The sequence below is a fragment of the Pristis pectinata genome, chromosome 21 (genome assembly GCF_009764475.1).
Source record: "Pristis pectinata isolate sPriPec2 chromosome 21, sPriPec2.1.pri, whole genome shotgun sequence".
Lineage (NCBI taxonomy): Eukaryota > Metazoa > Chordata > Chondrichthyes > Rhinopristiformes > Pristidae > Pristis > Pristis pectinata.
Window position 1 is genome coordinate 33078984 of NC_067425.1, and position 13235 is coordinate 33092218.

At 40.7% G+C, this 13235-nt stretch overlaps 1 protein-coding gene across 7 annotated transcripts in view; it reads right to left on the reverse strand.

Annotated features, from left to right (window-relative positions):
• Positions 1–13235, reverse strand: part of LOC127581386 (serine/arginine repetitive matrix protein 3-like) — a 271960-nt gene that overhangs the window by 71580 nt on the left and 187145 nt on the right. For 5 of the 7 annotated variants that reach the window (XM_052035765.1, XM_052035761.1, XM_052035762.1 and 2 more), the window contains 2 exons: positions 10184–10252; positions 4246–4281 (listed from right to left, as the gene is read on the reverse strand). In XM_052035765.1, coding sequence (XP_051891725.1) covers positions 4246–4281; positions 10184–10252 — 105 coding nt within the window. The remainder of the gene's footprint in view (positions 1–4245; positions 4282–10183; positions 10253–13235) is intronic. The other 2 variants (XM_052035763.1, XM_052035764.1) reach the window with 1 other exon arrangement.

Consider the following 13235-nt stretch of genomic DNA (forward strand, 5'->3'; position numbering starts at 1 on the left):
CTAGTGCATCCAGTGCACAGCACCTCCCCCTTGCCATGCATCTCACTGGACAGTACTTCTATGTTCCTCTCTGCAAAACACTGTGGTCTGTCCCTCTCTCCTGCAGCCACTTTCTCCTTCATGGTGGTCATGGTAGAATTTGTTGTTGGCCAGCCACCATGAGCAGTGTGTCACTGAGGGCTGACTGCCCTCTCTGATCTCTGGGCAGTGAAGTGGTAGCAAATGCAATAAAGTTAACCTTGTCCCTTCAAAACTGTGAAGATCATGTTTTTAGCGCATTAGTGTATAAAAACCGTTGTGCTGCTACAATCTTGTTATTGACCACTTTCATAATTTTGTTTTGAGGGAACTTGATTTGGTACTATTGATAACTGCAACAATGTTTTAGCTTCCAAAAAATGTGCAACTGAATTTCAAGGCAAAGCTTACAGTTAACCTAACCATAACTTCTGGAGGATTTATCTCACCTGCTCCCTTCGCTTAGTATTTTTATTATACTGCACTGTGGCCTTTAAATCGTAATTTCAGACATTAGTATGGATTGAAAATACAACTTAAACATTTATTGTAGTCAGAATTCTTTGAGATTCTGATTATTTATTGTTTACTGGCACTTCATGGATACCAGTGTTGCTCCATGAGATTAGAACTGACAGAAGTGTCAATGACACAGAGGAAGAGCACTGCCGTTACAAACCTTTCCAGCTCAATCTGTTTGAAAATTCCACGGCTATATTTGCAAGTCCCAATTGTTTCCTCCCTGTGTTGTTATATTTCAGTAAAAGGAGTGGAGCAAACCAGTTATTTGCAAAACATTTAACCAATCCCACAGCACATAAAGCAGTCTTCAACTTTTGTCTTTGGAACGGATGTTTTGTTACTGAGTGGAAATTTCAAAATTCTACCACTCTCCCTCCACTTACTTTTTCTGTCTCATGTATGAGAACATAAGAAATAGAAACTAGAATGCGACATTCAGCACCTTGCACCTGCTCTACCTTCATTGTGCCTGCTTTTGTATTATTTCTCAAACAAAATAGCTACCCTCCTTGGAGGCATTCAGTTATCGAGCCTCCGCAATCCTCTGGAGTATTCCAAATTATTTAATAATCTCTTGTTTGCCACCTTATTGAAAGCTTTCTGAATTCACCACATCCACTGGTGTGCTGTTATATATTCTGCTATTTACAATCTAAAAAAAGCTATACATGGCAACTGCTCTGCCCAAGAGTCAAGAAATTGCAGAGAGTTGTGAACACAGCCGTCCATCGTGGAAATCAGCCTCCCTTCCATTGACTTGGTCTACGCTTCTCATTGCCTCGGGAAAGCAGCCAACGTAATCAAAGACCCCTCCCACTCTGGGTCATTCTCTCTTCTCCCCCCTTCCATTGGGCAGAAGATACCAAAACTTGAAAACAGATTCCACCAGGCTCAGGAACAGCTTCTATTCCACTACTATAGGACTTTTGAATGGACCTCTAATACGTTAAAAGTTAAACTCTTGATCTCACAATCTACTTCATCATGGCCTTTGCACCTTACTTGTCTGCCTGCACTGCACTTTCTCTGTAACTGTAACACTACGTGATCTGTCTGGATGGCAAGCAAACAAAGCTTTTCACAGTATCTCAGTACACGTGAAAATAATAAATCAATTACCAATGTGAAGTGATACACTTCGGGAGATCGAATTTGAAGGCAGAATACAAGGTTAATGGAAGGACTTTTAGCAGTGTGGAGGAACAGAGGGATCTTGGGGTCCATGTCCATAGATCCCTCAAGGTTGCCACGCAGGTTGATAGGGTTGTTAAGAAGGCATATGGAGTGTTGGCTTTTATTAGTTGGGGTATTGGGTTCAAGAGCTGCGAGGTGATGTTGTAGCTCTATAGAACTCTGGTCAGACCACACTTGGAGTATTGTGTTCAGTTCTGGTTGCCTCATTGTAGGAAGGATGTTGAAGCTTTAGAGAGAGTGCAAAGGAGATTTACCAGGATGTTGCCTGGATTGGAGAGCATGTCTTATGAGGATAGGTTGAATGAGCGAGGGCTTTTCTCTTTGGAGTGAAGGAGGATGAGAGGTGACTTGATAGAGGATGATAAGAGGCATAAATCGAGTGGACAGTCAGAGACTTTTTCCCAGGGCGACAATGGCTAACACGAGGGGACATAATTGTAAGGTGATTGGAGAAAGGTATAACGGGGATGTCGGGGTAAGTTTTTTTTTTACACAGAGAGTGGTGGGTGCATGGAACACACTGCCTGCAGAGGTTGTGGAGGCAGACACATTAGGGACATTTAAAAAACTCTTAGATAGACACATGAATAATAGAGAAATGGGGGGCTATGTGGGAGGGAAGGGTTAGATAGATCTTAGAGCAAGATAAGATGTCGGCACAACATTGTGGGCTGAAAGGCCTGTACGGTGCTGTAGTGTTCTATGTTCTATAACAGTTTTGCCAAATACTAGCTCCATTTTGTAAATCCATGCTGCTTCTTCCCAGTCTTATTATTTTCAAAGAGTTCAGTTACCATTTCCTTATTAATAAATTCTGGTGTTTTCTCCATGATGTGGAGATGACTGATCTTTATTTCCCAATTATCCTTCTCCCTCCTTTCTTAAATTGTGGGGTTACATTTGCCTTCTTCCAATTTGTGGGAATGACTCCAGAATAAATGAAGATTTAGAACATGACAATCAGTGCATGCACCACCTCCAACAGCACCTCTTTAGTAACTTTGCAATGAGGGTCTTCAGGTCCTGGGGATATATCAGCTTTCAGTCCCATTAACCTCTCATGTACATTTTTTATAAGCTAATGTTTGTCAGTTACTATAGACTTACTGTTCTCAACTATTTCTTCTTCTAGGAAGACAGACAGTAAAGTATTTGTTTAATTTCTCTGCCATTTATTTATTCCCCAGTATAATTTCTCTTGTCTCAGGCTGAAAGGAACTCCCACTAATCTTTGTATTTTACATCTATAGAAGCTTTTACACATTTTTCAATGCTTCTTCTTAGATCTCACATTCAATCATCCTTTTCCTTATTAACATCTCAGCCATCCTTTTCCAATTTTAGATATTTTCCTAATGCTCTTTTTGGAAGCCTTTTCCTCAATCACAAGCATTGTGCTATCACACCAGCATCTTTATTTTCCTAGATGGTTAAGGAAGTTCGGCTTGTCACCAAACACTCCAACAAACTTCTACAGATGTACTGTTGAAATTATCCTGACTGGTTGCATCATGGTCTGTTACAGCAATTCAAATGCATAAGAGCGTAAGAAACTGCAGAGAGTCGTGGACTCATCTCATTATATCACAGGCACAACCCTCCCCACCATCAGTAATATCTGCAAGAAATGCTGCCTCAAGAAGGCAACATCTATCAGAGATCCCTACCATCTGGGCCATGCATATCTTCTCACAGCTACCATCGAGCAGGAGGTACAGAAGCCCTAAGTCCCACACCACCAGGTTCAAGAACAGCTACTTCCCTTCGACTAACTTTTGTTCTAATTGTGTTTCCTTGTAAAAATTGTATATAATTTATGTTTTTCTTGTGAATGCTGCTTATCTGATGCTCTGTGCCTGTGATGCTGCTGCAAGTAAGTTCTTCATTGCATCTGTGCACACATGTACTTGTGCATATGACAATAAACTTGACTTTGATCTAATATTACCTTTAAATTTTCTTGGTAGCCCTGGTTGGACCACATTTCCCGTTGGTTTCTGGTGCTTTACAAGGGATATGTATATTTGTTGTAAACTGTGCATTAATTCTTGAAATGCTACCACTATTTGTTTACTGTCATTATCTTTTACTCTAGCCTCCCAATTTAGCACAGTCAAGTCATACCTTTGTAGTTTGTTTTGCTCAGTTTTAAGACTTTGATTTTGAAATGAACTAAATCACTTCCCATCTTTATAAAAATTTCCAACATATTTTCAGTGGTTTTCCCTGAAAGCCCCTTTTAACTACAAAGTTATTAATTCACTTTTTCTCACTGCATTATACAAGATCTAAGCTAACCAGTGCCCAAGTTGGTTCATTAACAGATTGATCTAGAAAACCATCTTGTACATAGGCCTTGGTCATTAAGGTCTAAAATTTCTGCAGCATAGGAGACCAGCCAATACCCATACTTCCAACAGCACTAATTCTAATCCCAACAGGTTGTGTGGTCGTTCACAGTAGGCAGCTAATGAACCTTTACAATGATATCAAATGATTTTCTATGCTTACCTATGCCTCCTCTTTTTTCTGGAACCTGAATCAGACCTGTATAAGATGAGAAGTGAGTAAGTGTAGGGGTTTGCTCGAAGCAGCCTCCAGCACAATACACTATGATTGCTCCAAAAAAACATTTGAAAAAAATGTAAGGTTCCATGTATCAAGGTTACTTAAACATGTGGCTCACTTCAAACAGATAAAGACATTCTCCTTGTAAAACACATTTTTGATGAGAATACAACATGTAGTAATTATTGTAGGTCCCCTTCTCATTTTAGAAGTCATAAATATTACAATGTATAATCCAGAAATATAAAGACCATTTTCTTTTCTAAGAACATTTTATAGGACCATGTGGGTAAACCAATCCACAGAATGTCGGTTGAATATCAATGAGCTATTGGACAGCTTCAAAGTCCCAGCTTTAATGTTTTGAACATCACTGACCTGAAATGATAACTGTTTCTCTCCACAGATGGTGCCTGACCTGCTGAGTATTTCCAACATTTTTGTTTTCATATATAATGTTGGGTGTGATTTACTGAAGCTCTTTTGCAACAGTTAAGACAGAGATGGAATGGATTCACCAATAGTTTTATACATCCATAGAGTTCTTGTAACCTTGTCTACATTTCAATTCAAAGAGATATTCAAGTTTTGACGGAGCAAAACTTACTCAGACTAAAGAAAAATCAAAACAAGACATAATGTGGACTGCATAAGTGGTACACAAAATGTTAGTTTTCTTCTGTTTGATTTAGATGCAGAAGTCATATACATGTATTTTGTAATGAGGGGCAATTGTAAAGCAAGCTATTTTTCGCCTCCCGCACTGGGTTCTCTGGGAAATAATCCTATAAGTGAACATCATACTGATGAATATTGCAAAATGTAAAATAGAGCACTTCAAAATACACTGCAAATAGAATAAAGAGCTTAATATTCACCTGTTTATCTGCATAATTTTCTGCCCTCATTTGTCCATCTGTAGTATGGAGCATTCCTCAAACCAGCACCAACTCCCATCCCCTGCATGACCAGAAATATTGACACACCTCATGTTTTCACCATTGCTGCCCTGGGTTTGTTCAGCACCATGAAATGAATGAGCCTAGCTTTCTCCTCCTTCCCTCATTCACATCTTGGAAAGAGCACCATGTTTTATGAAAAAACTGGATAAACAATTAATGGACTTTTTCACAACAGCAAATGAGAGTTCACGATTCAAACACACAGGTCTAAAATGTGCAAGATTTTATGCAGTCTAAGACTTTTATTTAAAGAAACACAAACTACTAAAAACAAGCAGGCCCTGATAGTGAGCTTCCAGATTTGTGGGACAACCATACGACTAGTTAACCCTGAACTTTCATGACCCACTACTGGGGAATTTGAGGCTTAACCTTTCATTGTGAATGACCCCTTCCCTGCCAATGTCACCAGGCCCCCAATTATTTGCTAGACCCCCAGCTTGATTATATCCTTAAACCGCCCAATATTAAACCGCCCCTCTGCAATAACCACCCCCCACCCCCCGAACTTGCCCACCTGGTTTCAATGAAAGTGGATGATGTGGATGATCTCAGGAAGAAGGTTGGTCATTAAAACCTTCTAAGGAAGCTACTTCATTTCATGGGATTACTATTTTTAACCCGCTTCTCAGGAAACCCAACAGGTGAAACGAGGCAAGAGGGTCAGATGCAGTGGGTGTGCAGCTTTCCAGCACAACTTTCAGGCCAGCAAGGGCATTTCCTTCTAGCCCAATCTCAGTTAACCACTGCACTCCCACCTTTATGGTCTCCCACTGCCACTGATCACCAAGAGGTCACTGGCATCCCCCATCTCAAAGCTACATAATGTCCCTTTGCCTCCACCCCACTCTGATCTCTCCCCACACTTACCCCTCTTCCACCACCACCTAAAGGCTGCTCCCACCAACCCGCAAACCTCTGCTTCTGGGCTCTGACTTCTTCCTGGAGTGTTCACTTACCAACAGGCAGCCAAGCCTGATGGATCGGGTTGGCATCGGGCAAGAAAGTGCTTAAAAAAAAAATCCATGCCACAGGGTTCAAAACCTTCCGCCTAGAAATTCACCTGCATCATTTTTCCAATGTTAAGAGATGACTGCATTATTTCCTAGTGCCATTTAAAAAGGTCTAAAATGATTGCTAAACTTGACAGGACCTTATTAAAAAAATAGCAATGATGACTCTCTCAAATGAAACCGTGCTGTTTTAGTATTAGTGGGCATTACTAAAATGCTCTAGACCAATTTCTCATAGTTGCCAATACTTAAACATGCAGCTGTCAGTTCATTAGCTAATCCCACCAACACTCTTCCAGCTGCTGTAGAGTGCTGTTTCCTTTACCGTGCTGCCCCTGTGAATCCTTAGGGTAGACAGTGGCCTCCCAGATCTAATAAAAGGGAGGCTGGTGTCCTCTGTTCAGTGGGGGCCATAATCAGGTGCTCTTGGAAGTAAGTTTACAGGAAGTTTTTTGTACGTGTGCAGTCTACGAGTGGTGGCTTTATGGGGAAGGCTGTAATGGCCATTGCTGGTCTGCCTGCTTCACTAATGGGCTGTTGGTGGAGAAGAAGTTGGGTCTTGTGGAGCACATGGCATCAAATGATCTCCCTAATGAAGCAGTGAAGTGCAAACTATGATAAATAGCATATATCAGCAGATGGAGGTTGGAAAGATCCAGAAGCTGGGTAATTGAGAGAAAAAGAGAGAGCGTGTCCTTGACTTCAGCTGTAGGAGAGTGAGTAGGAACAGTCCAAGCAAGTGTGTGAACATCTAATTGATAATTTACAAGGTCAATAATGTGGGTGATGACTACCTTGTGCAAGGATAGTCTGCATAGACATTGATTTCCCAAGCAGCATAGGTACAAGCTGGCTTCATGTAGAGCTTCTATAGATAAGCTACTGGGTCCTGAATCCTTGCAAGCCTCCTGTGACATGGTCCCCTATGAGTGTCTGTCGTGCCTGGTCCATATCATTTGTACAGCATGTCATCGATAATTGGGAGCATCTTGTCTAGACAAACAAGAAATGTCTATTTGATCATAGCAAAATGTTTGAGGGTGCAAAGTAATCATCAGTGTGTGTAGTAAACTGTGAGCTTGGAGAGCTTGCCTTGGAACACAAGTTTAGTGGGTTTGAACCTGAGCCTTTAGCATTAGTAAAGGCTAATTCTTCTGCAGCTGAACAATGACCACTGCGATTGAAAATCTTCCTGACAATAAATTTTAAATGTTACATTATAGTTGACTGCACATGGCACATTTGATGCTCAAGAACAGTGCCAGCAAACACTAAAATATCACCCCAAATTGATCACACAACGGTATTGACTAGCACTGGGACACTAACAGGCACAAAACTGGTTTCTTCAAGCATTGTACAGATGAAGTTTGAGGCCATTGCTTTCAGGGAAATCGTTTCCCTAATTGCCCAAAAACATCCCACACTAGAAAATGTCAGGGTCTCTGAATTGCAAATTGGCTTGTGCCCAAATTGGTCATGTAGCCAGAGAACAACTATTATTCTACTAAGAATCCAAAGAGGAAGAATCCAACCAGGTGGAATCTAAATACTAAGCATGGTTTCCTGATTTAATATCAACTGCACAGTTTATAAATAACAATTTAAATTTGTAATGAATGGCAGAGATGTTAGAGATAGATTTTTTGATTAGCAGTGATTTACTGCTAACATTAACCATTTTATTTCAATTAATGTTTGGCTGACATTAAAATAACAGTGATCAAACTTGGCCACTGGATAGCACTGTGTTGATGGGCTGAGTGATCTTTACTTCCTATATCATTAATATTTTTGGGTGCTCTAGTCTGCCTGACACAGGGTAGATTTACTCGGTCCAACAATTGTCAGGATTCAAGGAAACAGATTCTTCCCCATCAGTATCACTAGCAAGAGAAACCAGTTTGAGGAAGTAGGACTAACTCCCTATACTAGCTGACAGGCCCCACCTTGATTATCTCCTGACTCCCTCAAGATTATATTAATCAACTCAAGAAAGAAATGCTCAAGTTATCAGGTACACTGAAAGGATATTCTGTGTTCTGTAATACTTTCTGACAACATTAATAATCAATGTTTAGGTTCGGAGTCATACAGCATGGAACCGAGCCCTTCAGCCCACTGAGTCTGTGCCGACTACCAAGCACCCATTTATACCAATTTTACAGTAATCCCATTTTATTCTCCTCACATTTCTATCAACTCCCTCTAGTTTCTATCCCTCACACTGGAGGAAATTTACTGTGGCTGGTTAACCCACCAACACACACATCTTTGAGAATGTGGGAGGAAACTGGAACACACAGAAGAAGCCCATGCTGTCAGAAACAGAAGGTGCAAACCCCATACAGACAGCACCAGAGGTCTGGATCGAACCCACGTTACTCAAGCTGTGAGACAGCAGCTCCACTACCAGCTGCGACACTGTGCCACCACTAAAATATTTTTATAATGAATGTCAAATAAAGAGCTTTGTCATTGCATAATTTTAAGGAAACTCAGGTTCAGGTCTTCATCTTTACGGAAGTGATCTTATTTTTAAAATACAAGTATAACATCAATGCAGTCATTTCAGTAAAGGTTCCCTCTGATGGTCAGGTGGTGTTAGGGCCGCAAGAGGTGGAAATACAGAAGGGCACATATAAGGCCGTGTTTGTCTTTTGGAAAGTTCTGTGTGAAGTTCACAGTCACAGAGATGCTTGTTACATTGTTCAACTTCCAAAACAGAGGCTGGGTCAGAGGGAAGTTGCACAGAAGGTCAAACAATTGATTGGGCTTCAGTGCCTGTTACAAACCTTACTCTGAATTGCACTCTGAGAAACAAACAAACAACTTAGGACTAATGAGCTCACGTAGACAGAGCTCCTTTTTCTTTTTGACTTGCCCTTTTCTGAAAACATTACACAAATTAGATTTTGCAGTAAGTTAAAAGAAGGCCTGATAATTCATTGAGCTTCAGTAAATTTTGGATGGATGGATGTGGTGTCAAGTCTGAGTGACGGAAGAGTCTATCTCCAGGCTCTGGAGATTGGAAGAGATTGTTTGGTGAGATGTAATACCATAATGAAGGGATGCCCAAAAGAGACAAGGTAAGTCATGGGATTTAGCCCTAGTGGCGCCCCTGTCCAACACAGAATTATTAAAATCTAGTCACGTCAGGCACACATAATAGGCATTCCTATGAAAACAGGATTTATTTCTTCAGCAACATTCCAAGCAATGTTGCGTGGGGAACGATCTGGACTCAACTTTAAAGTTGTGCCTCCAATGTCATAACTTACCTTGTATCTTTTGGGCATCCCTTCATTATGGTATTACATCTCACCAAACAATCTCTTCCAATAGCTCATCTCACTGATCATCAACTTCCTGATCTCCAAGTTGACATTGGCGCCAACTACAGCCCTCCCATCAAGGCTCTGATTGACCTTCAATCCTGACTGCACTCTCAGCTTTGATTCAGATATTTGACTGCTCACCTTCTCCCCCTGGTTTAGCAACTGTTCTGGAAGCTGAAATGGTACCTTGAGCACCATTGGAGTTTATAGCTGCAGGTCCATAACTTAAACTATCGTTGGCATGCCACACAACAGACAGGTAAACCAGGACAAACAGAAACACCAGCCCATGGAACTTGATGGTAAAATGTCTGTCTTTATCCCTCACTTGTCCTTGCGTGCAAAGCATTGCAAAGATTGTCTGGAAACAGATTCAAAATTGAACTGCAATCAATTTCAAAATCTTCAAGCAATATGGGTTATTTTAACTCTATCATTCCGATATTGTGCTGGGGCCAAGGATGCATGAAGACATCGTGATTTTCTCTGGGTGCCCGAATGATTCTGCATTAGAAGTGCTACACCTAGTGGAGCCTAATGCGACTACAGAAGACAGAAGCAACTCCACCTGTCTCTCTTGTGTTTCTTCCCACTCTTCTTTTTTCTCTCTTTCCGTGACGATGAAGAACTTTCACATCTATGAGGAAGAACAACACATTTAAAATATAACAATTGCTTCTCTCTGAAAATACTCAAACTTAGAACAGGAAGAACCAATCAGAAAAATAACTTGCTGGCATTGCAACTTAATTTGCAACATGAAGGCGGCAAATCAGCAATTCTCAAGCAAGACTTCACTCAGTGAATTTTTTGTGGCTTTTTATGCAAGCAAGTTTAATCTGCTGTGTTTCATAAAATTGAAAGGGCCACGTTAAATTATAGTCATAGACTTCCAATAAATAAATGTCTGGGAAGGTGGAATTGGAGTTTGGAAAAGAGCAGAACCAAATTAGAGTTGCTCAGGGTGATGTCAGGAAGCCCTTCTTCAGGCAAATGACAATGGAAATCTGGAATTCTGTGTTCTAAAAACACCGACAAAACTGGGAATAAACTGAAATTTTCAAAACTGAGTTTGCTGGCTTCTGTAAAGAAGTGTATTAGGGATTTGGAACCAGGGGACGTAGATGGAGTTACGATGTAGATCAGTTATGAATTACTGAATGGAGGAACAGACCCATAGAATAAAAACAGAAGATCATAGAGATATTCAACTGGTCAGGCAGCTCCCGTAGATTAAGAAATCAATAAGACTTACATGAGAACTGGAAAAGGTGAGAAAACAAGCATGCCTTAAGTTGCAGAGGTGGGAGTGAGGGGTGGAGAGAACATAGGGAATGTCTGTGATAGGGTGGAGACCAAGGTTGTCTGGGTGACAGAAATACAGTTGGTGACACCTCAGCTGTGTTTTCATCTCTGAGTTCCAGCATCGTTTTTTTCTCTCTCCCTACTGCCTTTATTCATCTCTCACTATTTACACTCTTCTGGACAGAAAAGCAATGTTTAACAACCATCCATCTCTCTCTTGTAGGCAACAACAGCATCTCTGTCAATCTTACACTAGTGTCATTATGTTTTATTTTGTATGCGAGTGAGCTATGTATAATTTATGTCAATTTAAGTTTATGTTAACTTATGTTTGTCCTTGTCTTGTAATGTACTGTGCTTCTGCTGCAAAAAGCTAACTTTCATGGCATTTATACCCTGGGAACGTCAAAGTTGAGTTTATTGTCACATGCACGAGTACATGTGTGCCTATGACAACAAAAAACTTGAACTTGATCTGAACAATCATGGTCTTCACCCTATCAGAGACATTCTCTTGATTTGCCCCATCCCTCTCTGCAAGTTAAACACACACTTTCTTTCCCACTTTTCTACTTCCGATGAAAGATCATTGACCCAAAACATTAACTTTAGTTTCTCTCTATTGCCTGAGCTACTGAGTATCTCCAGAGCTTGCTATTTTTATTTTGTATCTCCAGTATATGTAAATGTTTTGCCTTTCTGTAAGACTCAAAGGCCCGAGTGGTCTATACCTATTCCTTGGCTCTGAAAGAACCAGTGGAGGCAGACATAAGGAACACTTTGCTTTCTAAATACAAACTTTAGTGTGCCAATTAAAGCAGCAAATATGTCTGCTAAGTATGGTCCTTCATGAGATAGGCTGAAGATTTCTAGCTTCAATACCTAGTATTGGTATTGGTTTATTATTGTCACTTGTACCGAGGTGCAGTGAAAAACTTGTCTCGCAAACCGATCGTACAGGTCAATTCACTACACAGTGCAGTTACATTGGGTTAGTACAGAGTACAGTGTACACTGGAGTTAGCTGGGGAGTAGTATTGGAGAGGGAGGGAGTGGTCATTTACTTTTAATTATGCACATCAGTCCTATGATCTAGATGGGATCAAATATCATATTTGGACTCAAATTGGTAGAGTATGGTTTGTGTTTAAAATCCAACTGAAGAAAAACCAGAGTCATGTTTCATTTTATGTTCATGAGGTTCCTCTGGGAGCCATGAGAAACTAAGCCCACGTGAATGGACTTCCCCAGGATAACAGTACAGGCTTTCAAATTAGTCTTTTGGTCAGCATTACCAGGAATTCAGTCAGTGCAGGGAAATTGTCTCCTGCCCACCACGACCCACTCCCCCCACCCACTATATTGCTATCATTGGCATGGGCTGGAACCCCTTGCATATGATGGCCCTATAGAATCACATACAGCACAGCCACTGGCCTCCATAAAATTCGACCTATGTAAGCAATGAAGGAGAAATGAAACTGGAAAAATAAGACAATTAAAAGTGAAAAGCACTTTTCCATCTGTGTAAAAAGGCAGAAATAGTTCATCGTTAAGAATGTTTGCTGATGCTTATGAAACACTCTTGGCCAATACAGCCTTCCTCAGGATGTGTTCTGGTAGTCTAGATTAAAACTCTCCACAAAAAAGCAACAGGAACATCTTACTTGTTTTTCATTTTGTTACCTCAATATCCAATCTTTTCCCTCTCTTCAGAAGGCAGAGTTAAGTGAGGATGGAGTGGGCAGTTTACCCGTGGCATAGGGAACAGCCTGTCTGTGGAGTTTGGGGAATGGAGAAAGTGGAAATCTTTAATGCATTTGCTTTGTGGGTAAAGGCTTTGTTTACAGGTGAAATGACCAACAACACTTCTGGTCTTTTAGGGCCAGAATAAGCAACAGTGCACAGCGAAGAGCATTTAATGACTTGCTTATTTAAATAGGGCAGGTTCTCAACACAGTTTCAACAGATGACTTCTTCACTTTGACCTTCTCACACTTACCTTCTTTTTGATCCAGTTTTCCTCTTTCTGCTTGCAATTATCAATGTGAGAATGCAGTGAAACAGATGGGCAACAGTGGTTAGTAAAGAGAGAAAGCCAAGCTTCAATCCGTAAACCACTCACAGCAAAAGCAACCATCAGACTACTAAAACAGGAAATCTGCTGCGTCATATTGCGATTTGTGGGACTGAATATCCCCATGGATAAGCAGCAAGCAGAATCCATAAAGCTCATGGGAATATCAGTTGATTGCCGGTTATGCAGAGGACAGTATTTCAGGAGCGACGCTGCGAACAACCTTTAAGAAGTTGTG